Consider the following 19224-nt stretch of genomic DNA (forward strand, 5'->3'; position numbering starts at 1 on the left):
GGAAAGTAGTAGCACCTCCAGTGCCATTCATGTGCAGAAGTGCTCTATGTTACAGTGTTGGTACAGGTTATAAAATTCATGCAACAAGGTGACCTCTTCCTGGTCTGAAAGATATACTGCATAGCTGTGAAGGGGTTTGACAACTTACTAGTATAGTTAACATATAATGCCAGATCATGCCTTAGTATGAAAAGAACAAGCTGCTTTGAGATTTGGGCTCATGCACTTCACATTCTCCTCATCTTGTTCAAGGAGACTCAAAGCTTCTGCTTTCAGTTTTGAGTAAGCTATAGTTTTCTGATATGGCTGATCTCAAGAAACTGTGGTTTATTTTAATTATGGTGTATTCGCATAGCAAATAATAAATACTTGGAATGTAATTGGGAATTGTAGCTTATTGAAAATTGGAAAATGAAACTTTCTATATCTGCTTCTTGTACAAGAAAAGGAGAAAAGAAAGGAAAACAGCCTAATATTTGCAATGGTGCATTCCCACACCAGACCAGAGAATCATGGTTCTCCAAAGTTTGTTGGATTGCAATTACAACCAACAGTAGGGGATTACAGGGGTGTCATAGTTAGTTGTCCACCTTTGCATTAAGCCATGGTTTAGCATTCTGTCTGATCCTGACCAATATTTATGCAATATTTTCTAGAACTATTTTTAAACCAAGAAAAAATGGGCCATTTAACAGCCTATGTCTAAATATCTGCATTTGTATGCTTTCCGTTATATAAAATAATACTCTAAAAACGCCCCATAATCTTGAACCTAGTAAAATTTAGGAATGAGGAAAACAACAGAGGAATTAAATTAATTGTGTTTTGGCAACTTTGCATTTACTGACACTGCCATGGACTTAAAAGCACTTTCATTCTAAGCAAGTATGACATACTTGTGAAAAAATTCTAAGTTGGCTGAACACTAATGCTTAAACGCACACAAAATAATACTAGGCACTGAACCTAAAATGTTAGAAAGTTTTATAATACAAATGCCAATATTTCTTTTGAGACAGAATAATATAACAAATCCCTATGATTCAGACCTCTTAGGAGATAGAGAACTGAAATTTGTCCCAAAAACGATAAGCAAATGAAAAAGAGAAGTACACCAAGATGCCATTCAAGGAGCCACCTGAATCTTCATGTGTCCAAACAAACTCCCATCGGCACCATCAATAGTTTACACTTAAAACATGGTATGCGAGAATTGCCTTTTGTCAAAGGAGAATTACATTCCTGCAAGCCTTCAAAAGAAGTTGGGTTCTCATGTAGAACATATATGGCCCTGAATACAATGTTTAATTTTTTGAATGTAAAAAGCCAAAGCGAAGTAAATGCTTTACACCTCTATCACCAAGTTTGAGTGACACACAGCAGCAGTGGAGTGAGACCCACAATGGGTCCTAGAAGAAAATAAATCCTCTCGCCCACTGAAATTACTGATCCTTTGTGCAAACATATAGGAAGCTTGTCTACATAAAAACAATGGCAACAGAAGCAAGTGAACATACTGTTGTCCTCACAGAACCATAGAGTATTCTCCATCACAGAACATAAAATATATTAATAAGAACTTTTTGGCAATTGTATTTCAGTTCATTTTTTTTTCATTTTCTCATTTCTGAACTATACTGATGGTTTTTACAATCCTTCAATAGGGGAGTCCCTCTCAGGCCTCCCCCATCACATATTCTTGTGGGTTGATAAAGCTGTTACAGAGACCATGGGAGGGTCAGCCAGATAAAGTTCCATATACTTAACAGTTAGTCTAGACTTGGGAATTGCCAGATGTGGTGATTAAAAAGTCTGCCTTGGCAGTGAGTTATATTTCCTCACTTTTTATGCAAATAGTTCTTGTTTCATAATACCAAACCTGTGTTCCCTTTTATTGAATACAATGCTTCTTTGTTAAACTCAGCTTGTGTAAAGTAGATAATTTCTTGTATTTCAGATGTCAACTCACATATGAACTAAAGATCAACATCAATATACAATGGAGCAGCAAGCATGGAAGTATATATCTTCCATTATTTGCAAAGAAAACTAGGACAACCTGGGGACTCTTTGAAGTCAGTCCCATCACACCAGACAGGCTAGTCCAGTGCACATCTGCTGAATTTGGAGCTGTTGTCCAGAAGGGCCAAGACTGTTTTTTGGTTTTTTTTTGTTTTTTTTGCTAGAATCATAGAATCATAGAATAGTAGAGTTGGAAGAAACCTCATGGGCCATCCAGTCCAACCCCCTGCCAAGAAGCAGGAAATCACATTCAAAGCACCCCCAACAGATGGCCATCCAGCCTCTGCTTAAAAGCCTCCACAGAAGGAGCCTCCACCACAGTACGGGGGAGAGAGTTTCACTGCCGAACAGCTCTCACAGTGAGGAAGTTCTTCCTGACGTTCAGGTGGAATCTCCTTTCCTGTAGTTTGAAGCCGTTGTTCCGCATCCTAGTCTGCAGGGCAGCAGAAAACAAGCTTTCTCTCTCCTCCCTATGACTTCCCCTCACATATTTATGTATGGCTATCATGTCTCCCCTCAACCTTCTCTTCTGCACGCTAAACATGCCCAATTCTTTAAGCCGCTCCTCATAGGGCTCCTAATCCTTCATGCTGCTGCCACTACTCCTACCCAGATACAGAGCTCCATGCCTAGCCAATCTTCCATCTTTGATGGTCATGTGGGCACCCCATTCTGACATCACATACAACAGGCAATGGCCAGGTGCTCCATGGCCGGCAGAAAACAAAGGCAACAACATGAAAATAAACCATTTCCTTTCCCTGCAGGAAAAGGGTGATAGCAGTGGTGTCCATTTGGACAATTGATTGGTCTGGATCAAACCTGATCCAGCTGTCCAATTGTTCAAATACCTGCAATACTCTGGAGTTTCAAGCAAACCCTAAAGCGAGGCAAAGTTAAGCCCAAAAAACTACCAAAAAGTTGATATATATCATGAAGACTGCCAGCAGTTCATTCATACTAAGCCTAGGATTTATTGACACAGGGAGACAAGCTCTTGTTGCCAGTTGACTGTTGTCATTCAATAATATTACTAAGCAAAGTAGACCAAATGCCTGAGTTTGTACACAGCCAGCTGGTCATTCAACTCCAGCAGCTCCTCCTCCTGCAGGAGCATCATCCACACCGGGGACATGGTCATCGAGGAGGCCAAGGAGGGGGCCCCAGCCCTGTTCCAATGCTGTGCCTCCCCCTTGGGGGCTCCATTTTCACTTCGCCTATCACCCCCTCCTTCCCTCTGCCTATGGCCATACCACCCTGAACACTCCCAATCTCGTCTGATCTTGGAAGCTTCCTATATACATCAACAAAACATATGTGGCTGAAATAAGTGAATACCCAACAGGGCTGCATACATCTTAAACAAAACAACAACAATAATAGACGTAGAAAGAGGCATTAATTTTTACCTTCACAGAGTTTCTGCTTTATTACTTCTCTTATCCTGGATATTGCAATATAATCTTCAACATAGAACACATACGTTGATGAAGGCTTGTTGGCAATTGCTCTCAATTCATCCTCTTCAGTTTCAGAACCAACTCCAATGGCAAATAGAGTGATCCTGTTTTTTCTTGCTTCAGCTGCCACTTCTTTGACATCATCTTGTGACTTACCATCAGTAAGAACAACAGCAATTTTTGTAAGAAATCTTGAAGATTTGGCAAATAGGTGGTCAAGTGCAAACTGAATTGCTTTCCCTGTTTGCGTATTTCCACCCAAGTATTGTATGTATTCCATTCCTCTGACTAGGTTTTCATTGGAATCGTGAAACCCAAGTGGAATTTCAAGTACAGGGTAATCGCTGTACTGAACTACTCCAACCTGAATAAATTTTGGTCCTATATTAAAGTTACTTGTAATATTTACAAGCCATCTCTTGACAATTTCAAAGTTTTCAGGGCCAACGCTCCAGGAGCCATCCAAGATGAAAACTAAATCTGTTGGGGCAGTTCGGCAACCTTTAAAAAAGAAAGAGGATTTTACAAGTTATCATTGTTTAAACCAAGTTAAAATGTCTGCAATAGACAGTCTCTTCATAGCATTAGCATTTAATACAGGCAGTCCCCAAGTTAAGAACAAGATAAAGTTCTGTAGATCTGTTCTTAAGATGAACATGTATTTAAATTAGAACATGTACATTTTTAAAGTGTAGGTCTAGTCACACACACACACACACACGCATGCTTTGGATAGGCTAGGGATGGATTAACACCCCTATGGCATTTGTTCTGCTGTCTGTGTCCCTTTTCAAAAGATTTCACCTCAGTTTCTGTCCCTGTGATCATTGGATTTTGAAAAACAAATGGCTTGTTGTGGAAAAAACTATTGGTGGTAAAACTTTAATGGAGCCCCCTTTTCCCCGTGATAACACTTATAAGAGTGAATTTCCCTTCCAAGGGGTACATTTCTCTCATTTCCTGTTGTCTCACCCCCATTTGTATCTATGAGTCGTATGTAAGTCAGATATTTGTAACCCAGGGACTGCCTGTAGTTCCTACAATGGTGCTTAACAAAGGGATACAATTTTTGTTCTTGTTCCTTTGAAAGCTAAAATTTTCTAATTCCTAAAACAGCCTGTTTACATATGAAGCAATATATGACCCTCCACTTACCCTGGGTCATATCAAAATTCATCATTTTGGCCCCAATACCTGCCCTCAACTTATACATGAGGTTGACTTATACATGAGTATATACAGTAATTACATTAGTTCATGAGATGTGGAGTGACGGTAAGTGTTGGAGCCAAAATGATGAATTTTGATATGACCCATGGATAAGTAGAGGGTCATTCTGCTAGCATTGTCTCGGGTCCTACCACCCTTGGCTGATGACATTTCACACCCAGGCATTTATAAAGTACAAAAGTGGCACCACAGTGGAGAGATTAGAAGTGACAGTCTCCCCTGGGTCAGAGTAAGTTCTCACCTTTCACAACTCTACCCAGATATGGTTCCACTTTCGCTAGGAGTTAGTATACAACAGAGATGTGCATTCGGGACTTAGCTTGTTCCGTTTTCTTTCCCGGCTTTCGTCGAGGCCCTGATCCAGTTTCATCTGACCTCCCAAAATTGGGAGGTCAGACATTTGTTTTGTTTTTGTTTTGTTTTTCGGGTGGGGAGGGGGAGGTACTGGTCAAGGTCACCAGACCAGCCAGCACCGCTCAAACGCCTAGCAAGGAGCCAGGCAAAAAGGAGGGAGGCGCAGGACGACTCAGCCACCCCCAGCCCCCCGCCCCCCGGGCAGGCCTGTGTGCACAGGCCCAAATCCTCATCCATAGGCCCAGGCGCCTGGGTCCATGGCTGCAGGCTTTGGGTCATGCCTAGCCGGGCCTCACAGGGCCTACTGTTGATTGCCGAGTAAGGATCGCTCCTTACATGGCAATCGGCTGTAGGCCCTGCAAGGCCCGGGTACCTAGGCCCAAAGCCTGCACCAGTAGGCCAAGAAGCTTTGGCCATACAGGTGTGGGCTTTGGGCCTTCACACCCGGCCCTGTGATGCCTGGGCGCGTAGGCCCAAAGCCTGCCCCCATAGGCCCAAAGCTCCTGGGCCTGCGAGTGCAGGCTTTGGGCCTACACACCTGGGCCTTGCAGGGCATACAGCTGATCAATTCAAAAGGCAGGCTTGGAGCCTATACTAGTTCCCGCTTGCCTTTCATTTCGAGCCAGATTTTTGTTTTGTTGGGGGGTTTTCCATTTCGTGCCATCCAAATGGACAGTACGAAATGGAAACACAGATGAAACAAATGGGACAAATATCATGCACATCTCTAGTGTACGGTACTTACATTGACCCACAAATGAATCGAACCAGGGTTTTTTGGGTCAATTTTTGACTAAAATTTGTAGATGTATACATGAATATAATCAGTAGGTTAAGTGGGAACGAAGGATTGGCCAGATTTGTTAAAGTGCCTCATAAGTGAAAATCTTTCTCTGCCTGATAAGAATAGCTTGATCTCATTGTGCCTTCTCAAACCTGGTGAAAATATTATTTATCTTTGTGCTCCATGATTCATAGAATCACTTAACTGCTCATCTCTGTTCTATATTACCTGCTGCTTTGTTTTAAAAGATCTCTATCAATCCCTAGAGTCACTTCCATCCAAATAATGTTTTATGCTAAATCTGCTTTGTTTGTTAATATGCATTTTGCTGCATGCCTTTATAAATTACCCAACATTATTTATTAGATGTAGCAATATATATATTTTTTCCATAATACAGAGGGCATGGTTTAAACCATTTGAAAATCTTGGTGGTTTGTGGTTATGACAATTCAACAAAGTGAAACCGCAAGCTTTGAAATACTTTCAGGAAGTGGTCACATCTAACCACATTTAGTTGTTTCTAACCACATAGTACCTAACCATGTAACCAAATATACCAAATTAATATATCATCAAATAGTCTCTATTCATTTATGTGTCTCTATTCACTGTAAGTTCCCTATGTCTCCATAATGTATCATACATTACTTACATCAAATAAGCTAAAAAAAATTGCTTGTGCCCTGGAGTTCCTGACATGCATGGGAATCTGCAGAAAGATGTATTCCAATATATAGGTATGTGCCAACCATTTATTTGTCTTATGTCAAGAACTGCAAATCTTCAACCAATATGCAGTTTTGCAGGATAGAGGCAAGTGAAAACACCTAAAAACTATTTTTGAATCACCAAGAAAAACAATTTATTTATTTATTTATTTATTTCATTTTCTTGTTTAGTAATCTATGAGTTTATAATTAAGTTATTTTGCACCGTTTTTGATTTATGTGATTGTTTATCACCGAGGCACTGAATGTTTGCCTTCTTGTTTGGAGGTTGCCCTGAGTCCCATCAGGGAGATAGGGCGGCCTAAACTTAAAGATTATTATTATCATTATTATTATTATGTATCAATGTTTGAAATTCATATGTTTCTAGATATGATACTCAAAGACTAGATCCTTAGTGTGAACTACGGGTCTCTCTATTCATATCCACCCCAGAGAGAATTGGTATAAAAATGGACAATTTCCTCATCTCAAGAAAATGTGGGAGGAAGGTCATTTAGAAGCCATCCCAACAGGACTGTTTGGGGCCCGAAATGTTCATTTTTCAAAAAAGTACATTTACATAAAAGCTACAAGGACTGTTTGGGGCCTGAAATGATCATTTTTTCAAAAAAAAATAAAATAAAGTACATTTACATAAAAGCTACCAAGTTTTGGGACCAAATAAGAAATTTTAAACAATTTAGGAGCATATCTCAAAACCGTGGAACTTCTACCCACTTAGGGTTGCTAAATCAAGAGAATTCCATGTTTTGAAGTTTCTGGGCCAAAACTTGAGACCTGGTAAGATCATTAAGCATTAACTATTAATTATCAATCATTACTTCTATTTTTCTTAAGAAGATAGGATAGGGGGTGTTTAATTTAATTTTTAACCATAAGGTGGATGCAAAGTAGAGGGCACTCCCTCAATGACATAATGACTTAGAGCGAAGGTAAAGTTCACCAGCTAAATGCATACACACCCCCTACCCTTAGTCTCTTTGCAAGTTGCACCAACAAATTGATTTAAGTCTTGCAAAATATTTGCAAACAACTTATCTACAAACTAAACTACTCTACATACACCAAGCTTTTTCATCTTGCCTAGAATTTAGCCTATCACAACTTGAGACTTTGCATTCTCTACTTGTACCTGGAGGTAACCCACAAAAACAGGAGTGTCAGAAGAAGACCAGATGTGGCAGCCCATATACACTGCAGAGGCCTGTCCACTTTCAAGGAAAAGGCAGATTTTAGCTTCTCGCTAAACCTAGCTAAATAAATTAAGCAAGCAAGCTTATTTATATGTGGCGGCTGGAGTCTAAAGCATATTATGAAGAAGCGAACAAGTTCCACTGTATGAAAATGAAACATGGGGACAAAATACACAAGACATGAGTGGTTTTTCAGAAATTTTGTAGATAATGCTTGGGCTAAGGAGAGGTTAATCTGCTCTCACACAATGTTCCCCCATCAAAATAGTGTCTGTCGAGATTGATATTAATTCTGCTGTGGAAATAAGGCAGGTATTCATATTGTTTTGGTCTTTTTTCACTTCCTAGTGAACCTGAATTCCACAATTTTATTGCTGGCTTTAAACAGCTATAATGTATAAAACAGAGATGTTGTTAAGGAACTTCGGCCTTTGCCACATTGCTTCTACAGGGCATCATTAAATATAGCTTACTTTGAGGCGCGCAAAGTTGTGATTGATCGTAGCTTAAAACATGAAGTTTAAGAATTGTAGGGGGAAAAACACCTCTTCAGATTCCCCATCAAGTATGATGAATTGCAAAATGGAGTTAGAAAGCACTTAAACCAATCTCCTGGGTCAAATACAACCAGAAAGGTGGGTTGACAAACCAGAGAGGCTGCATGAAATCAGACATACAAGAAAGAAGAGGGGGAAATATGTTACACTTCTTATTCAAGAGACCACTGGGGGACTTCCCCCCCCCCCCTTTGGACACTGAAAACCTCATCACATGACACAGGGAGGTTCTTGTGTTGGCGGAACAGCATTCTAGGATGATGGGGCCCCAGTTGAGCAATGGAGGTCCACGCTACCCATCACATGATGTAGTCTCACTTCTGGCGAGACTACTTTGCTCAACTGGGGTGGAGGCATCCTAGGATGCTGTGCTGCCTCCCCATGTTCTATTTGGAACTCCTGGACTAGCGCAGGGACAAACTGCATGGCAAAGCTTTCCCTCATGTGATGGGGAGGCATCGCTGCTGGCCAAGCAGGGTGCAGAATGCCAGGATTGCCCCGCTGCCCTACCAATTCACCACAGAGGCTGGCGAATTGAAACAAGGGACCTCATCAATGTGATGAAGTTCTTTATATGATGACAAAACTAAGTTAAAGTGTTAAGAATAAGCCAAGAGAAAACCATATTGGACATGCAAGGAGAGCTTGAAGCTTTAAAGAAAGCAATCCCAGAGAAGGTATGGAAGAAAAATATTTTCCCAGTTTTAGAAAAAGTAATGATCCCCTTCCTGCAAAATGGAGGAAGAACATTGGATTCCTACTCACTTCCCGAAATGTCTAAAGTTGTGATTGTTAAACTGTCATACTATGCAGTTTAAATATAATATTCTAAATCTAGAGCACTAAGAGTATTTATAAGGTACTAGCTTGGGTACCCAGCAGTGCCCGGGTTATTTGTAAAGGGCATTTTTTTGTTTTTGGATGTTAGATCATATCAGTTTGGTCATATGTTATGCTATGTCTTAGGGGGGGAAAGTCAGTCTTTCCTGTTACTGTTTTTTATGAATGCTCCTATTAGAAAATGCATAAGGATGTGGGTGAGCTACAATTCCCAAAAATCTTAGGTCAATCCCCTCAAAACTCCCCCAATATTCACAGTTCGCCATGTTGAGTCTGTGTGCCAAGTTCGGTCCAGATCCATCACTTGCTGAGTTCAGTGTTCTCTGAATACAGGTGAACTATAACTCCCTGATGCCAATGTCAATCACCCTCAAACCCCACCAGTATGCACAGTTGGCCGTGTTTGGTCTCTGTGTCAAATGTAGTCCAGATTTGTCAGTGGTGGGGTTCAGAGGGCCCATGGAATACAGTTGAACTGTAACTCCCAAAGTTAAAGGTTAATCACCTCCAAAGTCCACCTGTATCCTCAGTTGACCATGTTGAATTTGTGTGCCAAGTTTTGCCCAGATCCATTATAAGATAGGTTCAGTATTCTCTGAATATTGTACAAGTGAACTATAATATCTGGGTATCAAGGTCAATCACCACCAAACCCCGCCAGTATGCAAATGTGGCCATGTTGGTATGTGTGCCAAATTAGTTCCAGGTCCATCATTGGTGAGGTTCAGAGTGCTCTTCGATTGCAGGTGAACTATACATCCCAGTCCCTACAACTCCTATAAATCATGGTGAATTCTCCCCAAATCTCTCTCTCTAGTATGTTCAGTTGCTGATCAATTCCTCTGTTTGCTGTATGCCATAGGAAAGGGTTGGAAAGAGTTAAGTGAGAGGCAGTGGGTAGGATCAAGCAAATGGAGCAAGAAAGGAACACTGGGATGTGCTCGCTGTAACCTGCAATATCTTGGGAAGAAGTGACTTGATGGCTCCAAAAGCACTGGGAACTATAGCCCGTTTGTGGAGGCCGGAGGCTATCTGTGTGAGCAGACACCCGTGCCATATACACACATACAGATTTTCACTTTTATTATGTGTACAGATGTATTTTATGGCAAAATATATTATCTTTTTTAACACACAGTATCACTGCTGTATCTGCAGGAGATAATTTCTGAACTTACCATGGAAACAGGAAAGTATGGATAATAGTGAACCCAACTGAAAGGAACAACTTTCATCAAAAGTTGTCTTAGGATCATCCTACCATACCTAGGAAATTCCTAGGGAAGAACACTCTCTAGGAATTTGATAGGTCCTTCAGGGTGTAACTATGGTTTCAGTAGAAACATACCATGAAATCAACTGGAAGACCTAGAGAGGACCCACAGATATGCAATCATATTGTATTTTAAACAATATTATTATTATTATTATTATTATTATTATTATAAATTCAGCTATTTCAAACTATTGAAATGAAATTATTATTATTATTATTATTATTATTATTATTATCAACACAACGACGTTGTATGGCACAGCAAACAAGATAGATATCCTGGATTTCGTTTCGCAAAACCACAAGTCGAACACTTCCCAAGTGTCTAGGACTGTGTGATGTATTTTCTGATGATGTGTGCAGATCCCAGTAGGGTGGCCTTTATTATTATTATAAATCAAACCATTGAAATGCATGTGGCATCATATAGGAGGGAAAATGGAATCTTCTTTCAGAAAGCCTGGACTTTTCATCAATAAGCAATAGGTTAAAAAGAATGCTGATACTTACTTGATCTTATATCACCATCTTCAGATGATACGTAATCATGCAACAACAACATTAAAACTGTTGAAAGAAATGTTACGTTCTTTGCCATGTATACAGTATTTCCAGCACTTCAAATCCTGAAATAAACTGTGGAAAGAGAGTAAATTGTTTTAAGACAATTGTATTAAATTCAGTATTACTCATCTGAGTAGTTAAAGTTTTCTACAAAATCAGTAACTGAGTAACCTGAATATTCTTATCCTTTGATTTTAATAATGATGGATGAGAAATGGCTATAACATATAAAGCTAAACTGTCTGCACTTATTTCTAAAGGAATATTATCATTAGAAGTTAAATTTGCAATAATAATAGATAATAGAATAGAATAAGAAACTTTCTTCATTTTTGCTTACTTAATTTGCCATTAGAAGGTACAAAGTTTATCAAAATAATAAAGGATCATATACAATACCCCATTTATTTCATTCACCTACAAGTATTTATGGATATATTGTGGAAAGTTTCCAATTTTCCCTATTCTGTAGCAGTTTCTTAAAGTGATAAACCTTATGATAAATGCAATATACAGTATATCCAATTCATAGATCATCTCACAAATAGAACACAGTAAAAAAAAATGCCATTGCCTGAAGCCTAGCCTGAGCTGTTTTAAAGATATCCTAGGACCTTATCACATTGGGATATACTCTATTTGTATCAGTATGAGAGCTGTTCAGCAGTGGAACTCTCTGCCTCTGAATGTTGTAGAGTCTCCTCCTTTGGAGGCTTTTAAGCAGAGACTGGATGACTATCTGTCAGGGGTGACCCCATCACATCCAATTACAATGTTTTGAAAACACTGTGTTTTGGCTGGCTCCTTCCAATCCATTCAAATCCCTTCCTGTGCCACTATTTTTTTTCTAATATTGTGCAGTGACATAGCCTGGATGTCTCAAACTATCATTTTCATGAGATTTCAGCTGACAGAATGCATACTGATCACATGTAAAAACAGCACCTCAGAACTGTATTAAATAAAAACACGATTAGAATCTCATGTGCAATTATTCTGCTTCTGCAATACTTTGCAGAAAGATTCTAATGGATTACTGGCGGAATGGGACAAACATTATGTGGTAAGACCCATTCAGAATAGCATTGAAAGAGTCTCCGAAACAAAGTATATCCCAATGTGATAAGGTCCTACATTGATGTGAGAACAGCAAAACAGAAAAATGCCACTGCACATAGCCCGAGTAACAAACTCACACAAATGTCAGTTTGTATATTGTTTTCAGACTATCTGCTGAGCTGGTTCCAATTATAACATGATAATCAAACCAAATTACAGCCTACGGTTAGGGTAGAGTAGTAGGAAATTGAATTAGCTTTTGAACTAATCAAAGCCAGCTCCACGTTTTCAGAGACTCTTAGGTAAGATTCCTGCAGTGAGATAGATGCCTTCTGCTTACACACAAATGATAGAAGCACTGGTAGAGGAAGGCCCCCTTTCTTGCCATCAGTTCTCACCCACTCATTTTCATTCAATGATGAGAAAGGTCAGGTGGTTGGCAACACAGGCATTCTACTGGTGCATAGGCATTGGCTTAGGTTCAACAGTACTGATCTCCAGATGAATCCCTGTTCTCAAATGTACTGTACAGACTTTTAGGTTCTTCCAGAATGGATTAAGTTGGTGCCTTTTGTCCTGCTATTCAGACAAAAGGATGGTTCCTTTTTTGGTAACAGTTAGAAGTATGATACAGTTGGCTGATTCATTCATCAAAGGCTTGAAAATATTTTTTTAAACATTCAAAGAGCAATTGAATTGATTTTATCATTTTATATAAGGAATGCCATTTTGCTGCACCCCAGTACATGTGGGGACATGAGCATCCCTGTATTTTGGTATTGCAGGACCTGGAGCTCAATCCCAACGGATACCAAGGAACCACTGTACTTAACAGTGTCGATCCAGGTTTTGGTGATTAATTTTTTTACTGAAATGTTTAGACTTATACATGAGTATATACAGTAAACCACAACTCAACTTCTGGGGTCAACCAAGGCCTCTGAATCTGAGTGCCTTATTAAAGACAGACAGCAATGAAGAAAAATTAAACCCATTGTAATCACCATACATGTGTACAGATGCATCCCATCATCTTTATACCTTCCTTCCCTCATTCTCAGCCAACCCCAGTTCACAATGTAATTCTCTCAGGACAAGGATCAGACATTTTGCTTATGTTACGCTATGAAATAAAACACCCCATGATAGTGAGCTGAATTGTTCCTAATAGTTTATAAAACACAGCAGTGCTGTGCAATAAGGCGGTCCACTGGACTATTGCTGCTCCCTGTCTCTTAGCCAGTCCTGGGTGAGTTTTCAGGAAAGAATGAATAACTGCAGCCAATGGGCAGAGCTATACTGCTGGTCCTTGGAACATTGTGGAAAAAATACCACTACTGGTCTCCCACATCAAACAGCTCAAGAAGCACTGAGTGAGTAAAAACGTTATTTTACTTGAAGCAATGGACAAATGCAAAGTGCTTTCATTCATTAAAAACATTTTGAAAAATTGAGCTCTGTAAACAATTCCTGCTGACATTTTTCTAAAGGTATAATTGTTTACATAAAGACTGGTAATTAGTAGCATCGCCAATGGTTTATTGTGAAACATCTGAGAACCCACTTAATAGTGATGCCAAGTTTGAGTCTGGTTATGCAAAACTTCCTCAGGGCTCAGGTATATAAAAATAAATAGCCATTTCCTTTTCTTTGTAAAAAGCAGCCAAATGGACAGAATGAAAAAAAATGCCATTGATTTTCCATTAGAGGCTATACAGCCATGCAAATGGAGTAACACTGCCAGCTAAAGTTGCCTACAAGCCCAGAAAGAAACTGAAAGGGGGAAAAATAACTTTGCAAACTTTGACATGTCTTTGATGCTTCAATTTTATGGGAAATTATAAACTTTAAGGGAATATAAGCTGTAAACATGCCAATTGTTCTGTATACTGAATGGAGCATATTTGAGGGGTCAGATTGTTCTATCTCAAACAACATTCATGATTTAATAAACAACTGGTGTATGAATTCTTTGTAAACATCTGTCTCACCTCAACATTGCTATTATGTGACCACCCTGGGACTTCCATCACATTTTAAAGAAGTTTTCTCATTATATCCAGACAAGGAAACTGTCATTCAAACTGTTGTTTAATTTTAGTTTCAGATCAGATTCAAGTTGGACCTCCTGCTTAGGAAACAATGCACAGTTCTTTGCTTCAAATGTAATAGAACAGTGCTGAAACAAATGACCAAAGAAGCATGGAAACCAGCATGTGGGGAAAGAGTGGAGGAAAGTACATCAGTACGCTACTCACTCCAAAATCAAGATCACTGCATCAAAACCTGCCATTCAAGCTGCAGTCTTGCTCATGTCTATAACTGCATAACCTCTGCAGAAGTCTATAGGAAAACAACAGCCTAACTAGAGTCATGAAAACCGATTGTGGAAAATTTTCTTCTTTAAAATAATGTATAAAATGTTTAAAATCGGGTGTTCTTTTTTTATTCCTCCCACATTATTTCTCAAAATTACGTAGCACTCAGAATTATGTACAGCAGGGGTACTCAAAGTGATAGCCTTTAGACTAGTGCTGGCATGCAAGCCCCTGTGCGGATTCAAAAAGCGCCACAAACCAACATTTTTAATGCAGTGGTTCATGCCACATTTTGTTCTGTGTGGAAATGACCACAGATAAGAATAAATTTATGCTACACTTAATATCATGCCCAAATTAACACAGATAAACTATGAAACAGGAAGACATTTCTTCATTTAAATAATAATAATAATAATTTTATTCTTATGCCCCGCCATAATCTCCCTGAAGGGACTTGCAGCGGCTTACGTATGGGACAAAATGCCCACAAGACAAAAATAAAAAACATTCATTAAAGCAAGACACGGATAAAATAAAATATAGTAAAATATAACAATCCAGATAAAAACATAATTAAAATAAATCTGCAATATAAAACAGCAGCATTGGGACTGAATAAAGCCAGAATGACAAACTCCAGTAAAATGTAATTTATTTTAAAAGAGCTCTAGACAATGCTTCTAAACATACTGAAATGGTACACTTCTGCCCAGCAGTGAAGGGGGACATTTCTGCCTAGCATTTCTGTAAGCAAGTAGGTTGTGCAGACTCAGTAAAAGTGTGAGGTTAGCAAAAGTACCTTAGTCACATAAGCAAGCGTGACCAATAAATGCTTAAGAAATGGGTGAGTGGACTCATCAAGTGACCTGACGATACCCAATAAGACAATCTCTTACCAAATGACAGTGGAATGTTTGTACACATGCCAGCTATATAACACACTAGCTGTGCCCGGCCACGCGTTGCTGTGGCGTTGTCTGGTGGTGTTGGTGAGAAATTGTTGAGGTAGTGGTGGTATTGAATGTCTGTTGTATGGTTGTCTTTATGTTTAGTACGCACACTGAAGTGGATTATATGGCAGTGTGGAGTCAAGATAATCCAGTTCAAAGCAGATAATATAAGATTCTAAATGGGTTATATAGCTGTGTGGAAGGGCCTTGAGTCTACACTGCCATATAATCCAGTTAAAATCTGATAATCTGTGGAAGAGGCCTAAGTGAGGCCTAACTGTGCCTGTCCCCTGGGCTGAGGAGGTTGCTAGGAGACCAAGTGGGCAGAGCTTAGCCTTCAAACTGGCAGCAATTGGATAAAAACTATTATTCCTCTCCCTGTAATTAGGATTTTCTTTTTATTTTCTTTTTGTTGTATCAACCTAGAGCCGTGAATGGTGGGTTGTGTTGTCAAATTTCAAGGTTGGGGGGGCTGTAGTTTTGTTGTTTTGTCCGCTGCCCTGATGCCATCACTCTTTTATATATATAGATTGCAACTCAAGACTCAAGGCATTCAAGAATGATCCTACTTCGAGCCCAGCTGAATAAACCTGCTTTTTCCACTTCAGAAGACTCAGTGTTATCCTTGAATCACTCTGACCATTACAATACTGTGACTCCTACAGATATTATCTAGAACACATAGTTTTGATCTAAATTAGAAATGGCCAAAATCTCCTTGGCATAATTTGGAATCATCTAGTTTTCTGGGAGTTTCTTCTGTCCATTTTCAAGAAATCTCTCCTGGAGTGTGTAATTGTAATGCTATGCTGTATATGCTACAACCATTTATATTATTATATTGTGTCTTGGGAATCATAATTTAGCCTCACCTTCACCACACCTGTTGACCATTTTGGATAGCTTTCTGGTAATTCAACTCTCCCACCCTCATCCTGCCCCAGTCAATGAGTACATAAACCTCTGGTGAAAGTAACAATGAAGGTATTTCATTGCTCAAACAAAGAAGGCACTTGCCAGATAAAAGAATGCTTAGGAGGTGGCATACAATGGACCATGGTCAGCAAGATGTTAATCAATAATGATGAACCAGCATTAAAGAACTTCTGAACATGAGTCTGTAAACCAGCTGCTCTACTGAACACATGGTACACTGAACATTGTATATGTACAGAATGTCATTAAAAACTTTAATAAAGCCATGAAAGCAAATGGAGCTCAATATACAAACATTAGAAACAACACACATTTGCACACAGAACTATACATTTCAGAGACAGCTTGCTAAGCATTCTCTTTGAATGAATGAGTGGTTCAAGACATAACTAACCATAAAAATAACTGTCCTTGCAAATTCCGGTGCAGACTTAGGAATCACCAGAACACAACCACTTGCCACTTCTAAAAAGCAATTTAGAAGCATTCTAACATCCTGAAACACAAATGATCTTGTTTTATTTGAAATTCCCAACTGTAACCAATAGAAATCAAAACAGTCCAGATTCAAGCTATATGTTGCAAGCCACAGCCTCTTTTTGGATTCCACATCAGTTATATTGCACACTCCTTCCAGCCTAAGATAGTTATAGCCAATAGGTTCAGGGGCAATTGAAAAGGCTCTGTGTGCTGCAGTTCCTTCATGCTGTTTTGATAGCTTTAGAAGCCAAAGCAGTGTGATTTCAATGTTTTTCCAGTCTTTTCAAAATATGTTAAAGGTCATTTAGATTAGCCTGTTATCCCAGAAAAAGCTTAACACTTTTCTCATGTTGCACTATCGGGCCATTTCATTTGGCTCATGTACTGGAAACTTTCTTTAAATATCACTGAATTAATGAATGAAAGGACAGATCAGGTTTAGATGTCCAAATGTCCATTTTACCTTACTCATCATTTTAGAGATATTGCATGCACTCATGGACAACCCTGTAAATGTTATTTTAAAACTCACACACAAAAAATCTGGGTCAACCTGCCCCTGGATCAATGTCAAGGTAAAGGTTTTCACCTAACATTAAGTCTAGTCGTATCCAACTCTGGGGTTGGTGCTCATCTCCATTTCTAAGCCTCCAAGGTCATGTGGTCAGCATGACTGCATGGAGCACCATTACCTTCCCACCAGAGCAGTACGTATTGATCTACTCACATTTGCATGTTTTTGAACTGCTAAGTTGACAGAAGCTGGGACTAAAAGCGGGAGCTCACCACAATTCCCGGATTCGAACCGGTGACCAGCAAGTTCAGCAGCTCAGCAATTTAATCTGCTGCGCCATGGGGGGCTCAACTGTACCTTAAGTCTATTTATTTATTTATTTATTTTTAAAAGGGGAATCATCCCTTTGTCTGAGTAGAGTTCTGAAAGGAAAGAGCGTATTCTACTCCAGGGGGACCTAAAAGACACACTTAACCATTCTTTTCTTGTTGCAACAGCCCCACTTTGGGTCTTTTTGGGTGCCCACTATTATGTACAATAAAACTATACATTTCTATTAATAGCATAAGGAAACAAAAGGACTCATAATTCATTCATTACACATAACATAATTACATACGGCATAACTTAATTTTGCAACCAACCTAGAGGGCATAGTTTGACACAGGATAAATTACTTGTCATGACATGCTGAACACAGTAACAGAAGCACAAGGTCAACTTGCTAAGCATCAGTGGCCAGCCATTGTTTCTTTCTTCCATTCAGTCCAATGGATGTGTATAACAGTGTGCTGGTTAAAGCTGCCAGCTCTGAGCAAGATAACCCCGATTAAAGTATGAAATGAATATACAACCTGAGCATATTCAGTCTCAGCTCTCATTCTACAATATGTGTTATACTATGATGGTTATACTATGATGGGTTATAAAGATTATGCACATGAAGTGTACTAAACTGAATACGTGGCAATGATAATTATGTCTACATTCTTCTTAAACATTATTATTATTATTATTGACACAGAGACACATTACCCTGTTTCCCCGAAAATAAGACAGGGTCTTATATTAATTTTTGCTCCCAAAGATGCACTAGGTCTTATTTTCAGGGGATGTCTTATTTTTCCATGAAGAAGAGCTCACATTTATTGCTGAACAACAAAATGAACATTTATTATATACTGTAAAGTAGTTGTCATCACAAACCAGCATAACCAGACAAACTATGAATCCTCGATAGGGCACAGATATCTATATAAAATGCTATAAGAATGGTATATATATATATATATTAGAAAAACAACAACTTAAATGTATATACTCTCGTGTAGGTTTTAGCGTGTGTATTGTGGTATGCTAGTATATAGAGTATTTTCTTTACAGTCCCAACCGGGTACTAACTTATTGTGAAACATATAAAGCAAAACACACATAAACCTCCAACTGAAAACAGTCCACAATTATGGTATATATACAATTATACAACCTTATTGAGTAACATATAAAGTAAAGCATACATCAAACTCAACGGAAAACAGTCCACAGCTGTTGTGTGTATGTAGAACAAAACTATGCAACAACAAGTAATCCCGGGTACACTGCCTCGTTTCGGGAAGTCCTTCTTCAGGTTGTTGTTACAGTAGAGTCTCACTTATCCAACACTCGCTTATCCAACGTTCTGGATTATCCAACACATTTTTGTAGTCAATGTTTTCAATAAATCGTGATATTTTGGTGCTAAATTCGTAAATACAGTAATTACAACATAACATTACTGCGTATTGAACTACTTTTTCTGTCAAATTTGTTGTTAAACATGATGTTTTGGTGCTTTATTTGTAAAATCATAATCTAATTTGATGTTTAATAGGCTTTTCCTTAATCCCTCCTTATTATCCAACATATTCACTTATCCAACGTTCTGCCGGCCCGTTTATGTTGGATAAGTGA

General features: G+C 38.9%; 1 protein-coding gene across 1 annotated transcript in view; it reads right to left on the minus strand.

The window, feature by feature from the left end:
• Nucleotides 1–19224, minus strand: part of col21a1 (collagen type XXI alpha 1 chain) — a 161165-nt gene that overhangs the window by 110145 nt on the left and 31796 nt on the right. The window contains exons 2-3 of the mRNA XM_003226064.4: nucleotides 10961–11086; nucleotides 3432–3983 (exon numbers count right to left, since the gene is read on the minus strand). Of these exons, the coding sequence (XP_003226112.1) occupies nucleotides 3432–3983; nucleotides 10961–11048 (640 nt within the window). The 5' untranslated portion in view covers nucleotides 11049–11086. The remainder of the gene's footprint in view (nucleotides 1–3431; nucleotides 3984–10960; nucleotides 11087–19224) is intronic.

This window comes from Anolis carolinensis, chromosome 1 (assembly GCF_035594765.1).
Source record: "Anolis carolinensis isolate JA03-04 chromosome 1, rAnoCar3.1.pri, whole genome shotgun sequence".
In the NCBI taxonomy this organism is placed as follows: Eukaryota; Metazoa; Chordata; class Lepidosauria; order Squamata; family Dactyloidae; genus Anolis; species Anolis carolinensis.